The sequence below is a fragment of the Gavialis gangeticus genome, unplaced genomic scaffold, assembly GCF_001723915.1.
Source record: "Gavialis gangeticus isolate Ggan-Ray unplaced genomic scaffold, GavGan_comp1, whole genome shotgun sequence".
NCBI lineage: Eukaryota > Metazoa > Chordata > Crocodylia > Gavialidae > Gavialis > Gavialis gangeticus.
The window spans coordinates 209,143,596-209,148,333 of record NW_017728992.1 but is presented as its reverse complement, the minus strand read 5'-3'; the positions used below and the strand labels follow the sequence as shown (position 1 = coordinate 209,148,333).

General features: G+C 49.8%; 1 protein-coding gene across 1 annotated transcript in view; it reads right to left on the bottom strand.

The window, feature by feature from the left end:
* Positions 1 to 1,585, bottom strand: part of CCDC166 (coiled-coil domain containing 166) — a 2,442-nt gene extending 857 nt beyond the window's left edge. The window contains exon 1 of the mRNA XM_019519762.1: positions 4 to 1,585. Coding sequence (XP_019375307.1) covers positions 4 to 979 — 976 coding nt within the window. The 5' untranslated portion in view covers positions 980 to 1,585. The remainder of the gene's footprint in view (positions 1 to 3) is intronic.
* Positions 1,586 to 4,738: the final 3,153 nt, after the last annotated feature.

Here is a 4,738-nt window from a genome sequence, read left to right as displayed (position 1 = left end):
GACCTGCCCGCTGCTGCCCCTTGGTCCCGGCCCGTGAGGCGGCGCGGCCCTGGGCCAAGGGTCCGTCCCGGGGGCCGCCCGTGCGCAGGTCGGCCTGTGCGGGGCCCCGTGCCGCAGGGCGCTGCAGCCAGGGGCGCAGGCGGGCCAGGGCCTGGCTGTGTTGGTGCTCCCGGAGTAGCTGCTGCTGCCGCGCTCGCAGCTGGTGCTGGTAGGCCCGCAGGACGCCGGAGCGCCGGAGGAGGCCCAGCAGTTGGTGGCGCAGGCGCCAGTTCTCGGCCTTCACCTGCTTGATGTGCCGGATGAGGCAGCCCACGGCCGCCTCCTCTGCGCTCTTGGCCAGGGCCTGCACCTTCTGCCGAGACACCACCGTGTAGTCAGACTTGGCCTGCAGAAACCTGCTCTTGACCTTGTGCATCTGCTCTGTGTGCTGGATTTTTGTGAGCAGGAGCTCCTTCTCCAGCTCCCTGATTCTGATCAGCTGTTCCAGCTGCAGGTCCTTGTAGGGCTGCAGGTCCCCAACCTCCCTGCTCATGAGTGCAGACTTTGTCTCCAGCTCCATTAGCTTCTTTCTCAGCTTCCTCTCCTGCTCAGAGTAATGAGCAACCATCTGCTCTTTCTGCCTGCGCACGGCGCTCAGATCAGAGTGGTTCTGGTCATTCAGCATCACGACAGCGTCCTGGCACTTCTGAGTGTGCTTCCTCATGTAGGTGGTATAGATTTTACTGTTCTGCTGCATCTGCTGCGCCTCCTTGTCCAGAAACTCGTTCTCCTGCAGGAAGTGCTCCACTCTCTTCTTGTACGTGTCTATCTGTTCAGTCAGGATCTCGCATTCCTTCTGAAGGTACCGTTCCCTCTCGGTGACAAGCAGGTCTGTGCTGCAACTTGCATGGGGCCGTTCACTGTTTTTGCTGTTTGTTCCCTGTTTGCTTTTCCTCAGATCTGCAACTCCCTGTTTTGGCTGCCGCTTCTTGGACGCCATGTTCCACGCTGAAGCACCAGGTGCTGCAAAGGGCAACAGAATTGAAGCTTTGAGGGTCCCTCATATTACAACTGAATAACCCATTTCCCATTTGATTATGACTAGGATGCTTTTAACGGTTTGGCATTGCATTTTCAGGCTTGGTCCCTACTTAAGGCTGAGTTGTGTATGTGTGCAAAAGTTTGATAAATAGTATTTGAAAACAACTTGGCATGCCAAGCTAGTCGAGAATATGCAGCTCCCCAAATGTGAAAGAACAAGAATTGTCAGCTTTACTATTTCTAGCATTTGGAGCATTAACTTAATATTTCACTGGGGGGATAGTGGGAGGGTGAAAGAGGTGTTTCTTGCTGTTCCCATGAAAAAGTTTGGAGTGTTTCAGCTTGTTGACACATCGTACAGCTTGGTAAAGACTTTGGCTAAAAGCCCCAAAGATTCTGAGCGTATCTTACTATCTCTTTGGGCACCTGCTCTAAAACTGAGGCTGTCAGTGACATCCCCAAACCATTCCTCAGCTGATGCCTGATCTTCAGGGATCCAGGTTTTCCATTTGCCAAGGAAAAATATAGATTTTCTCCTTTAAAGGAGAAAAATGGAGGAAATGGCAGGTTTTCCCCTTGCAGACTGCCAGAGTTCCAACCTGTGAGGGGCTGCTTGGGGGAGCAGGAGAGGGCGGTCAAGCAGAGAGTGCCATGTGCGCACTCACGTGCACGTGGCAGCATGGTGGAGAGCAGCTCCTTGCAGGTATGTCTATGTGGGGGGCATAGACGATGCACTGGAGGGGCAGGGGGACATGGGGAGGCACGTGCCCCCTGGATTTGTCACTCACAGAGGGCACAGAGCTGTAGCCTGGCTGGAGCAACACAGGCAAGAGCCACGTCTGGCCCAGCAGCCAGGACCCAGAGCAAAAGGACGGAGCAGGGTGGCGAGACTTGTTACTGCTGCCACTGCCGGGACCCTCATGCCAACTGTGCTGCCAGCAGTGCAAGGAGTAATGGGCCGGGGTGGGGGGGAAGCTACACTGCCCTCGCCACCTCCTGCTGCCTGCCACTTGCACACTGGCCCACAGCTCTACCACCGCCATTACGACCCATCTGTTACTCCTTACACTGCTGGCGGCATGGGGGTCCCAGCAGTGGCAAGGGCAGGGCACCGGCAAATCAGGGCTGCTGTACACAGCAGCAGCAGGGGGGACAGCTGCAGCTGGACCCGTGTCCTGGTGATTGAAGGGGGCAAAGGGAGCTCTGATTTTTCCATCATAGTACAATAAAATAAATTCTAAATACCTATATATTTTGGCATTTGATTTTGGTTTTGATTGAGGCACTGGTAGGCTTCCAAATTACTTTAAAATTGTAAATATATCAATAAAACATTGTGTTCAACTGATGCCTACATATATAGTGGCATTTCATTTTAATTGTGGAAAAACGTGGATTTGGGGGGGTTTTAATCAAAGAATTTTGCATTTTTATCTGAGAACTTGGATTTTAATATAGAGAAAACCAGGATCCATATGCTGATCCTACAGGTCCCAAGTCGCATAGTGTAATTATTTCTCTATAGAGGGGAATCATATGTAAGGACTCCAAAGTGCTCTTTCCACTACACAGCTGATGAGATAAGCCAGGGCTGTCCAACTGTGAGGGCTTGTGGCCCCCAAGTTCCAGCCCAGCTGCTGCTGCCCCATCACTCTGCTACAACAGCACTGTCCAGTTGGTGGCCTGCAAGCCACATGCAGCCTGCAAGTGCTTAACTTACAAGCTGTGGGTTCCTGCCATCTTCACTCCCTTAGCAAACTGGGATTAAGAGCTGATTTGGGTCCAAAGTTAAAATAGGGCAGGCTCTGGTAAGAGCTGTGGAAAGGACAGATATTCTCTAAGTACCCTGTTTTAGGAAAAGAAGGGACTTGCTGGGGCCCCAGATGTTCCCAGGCATATGATAGAAGTAGGGCATCAGCTACAGAACTCAGCCTGGGTGTCTAAAAGCCACTCTCCACACCCTCAACCTGAAGCATCTCTTTGAAAAGTCACTGACTTCAGTGCTTTTGCTTTCCTCGACTCTGAAATTGTAATAAAGTTCCAGGTTGTTTCTCTGTCAAGGCACTCCCTGGAGCTGTTAGGTTGATAATTTCTGCTAATGAAACCCTGAAGACTCTTAGCAACTGGCTGGATTCTGAACATGCTGGTCAGGCCAGCCTTGCTTAATTGTGCATATCCATGGTGATGGAATCTTATGATGTCATAAATCAGACAATGTGCAAGACATAGAGAGGACTTTGATGTAGCAAAGCCCACCTGTTAGGTGCCCTGTTGTCTGTGAGAGTTCTCGCCCTTATGTTAAGTACCTGAGATAGAAGGTAAAGCTGAAGGAATAGGTGCAGCTTGAGCCCCTGCCTTCTCTGGGGCTTCTCTGCTTAGGCTCAACATCTGTGACTATTTTTATGGAGGGGTCTTTCTTTCAGAAACAAAGGAGGGGAAAGTCCTTTGTTTCAAAGTGGCCAGAGAAGAAAGTGGGGGTGCTGCTTTGGCTCAACAGATGACTGAAGCATTTGTGCAAGATGTGGGAGAGTGCACATCACTAAATGGGGAGGGTACATGCACTCCCCACCTCTCAAACCAGCACTTTGACCACCAAGCCCTGTGATGTTTCTGTGAGGACCTCCCTCAGTGTCTTCTATTAAAGCTATATCACTGTTTTCTGGAAGAATTAAGTATTCATTGGCTGCACACACAAGTACTACATGACTGCACAGTAACTGGAGTGACTGCACAGTAGTGTTCCCAAGTGCCTGTTTGGTGATGCTGACTGCACAGTAGCTCGTTACTACTGCGCAGCAGCCCTGTATCACGCTTCACAACACGTGATGCTACTGGGCAGTAGTAACAAGCTACTACGCAGTCAGTATTTCATGTAGATGTGGCCACTGGGTCTGATGGTGTTTGGGCTGTGTGATCTGACTAGTTAGCGAATGTTGCTTGCTAAGTGATTGCTGCCTCTGGGCTGACAAGGCCTTAAAAAGCAGACAGAACCAGCCCTGGCCTAGGACAGCAGGAAAGGAAAGCAGTTGAGGGAAAGGGAGAGTAACTAGGCAGTTTCCAAGCAGTTTGCAGGCCAGTTGGCTGCCCCCGTCCTTGAAGGGAAGCTATTCAGGCAAGTTATTCCTTTAATTGAGAATTAAGAACAACTAACCTAGAGATCTAGGTAAAGTAACAAAAATTTAGCATTTAGATATTGTTTTACATCTCAATACATGTTTAATATTGTCCATTGTTTAATATTTAACTGCAATTAAGGCTGAGTAAGGTTAGAGAGAAGGTCAATCCATAAGTTCAAGTTTCTAATCAAAAGGAACCCAAACATTACAAAAACTAACTAAAAGACCAGGAAGGTTTTAATGCTTTAAAAAAATGCAGGCAGGGGGCTACTAATTTATTGTACTGAGTGTAGCATGTATGATTACCTGCCCCAGGGGCAGGTTTTGTGTGTGCATGCACTAGTGCAAAGAGTTTATAATTCTGAGAGAACAAGCTAGGGTGGTAGAACTGGAGCAGTTAAGGGAGGCAGTGAGGATCATAGATGAAGCTTTCAGGGATACTGTACAGCAGTCCCACCTTCACTGTGGCAGCCCCCATGAGAATGAGAGCCTCAGGAATGGACAGCATCAAGATGGGAAGGAGGAAAACTATCCCTTAAATGAGACCTGCCTTCCAGCTGATGAAAGTAGCCTCTTGCACCAAGGATACTCTTCCAAGGGAG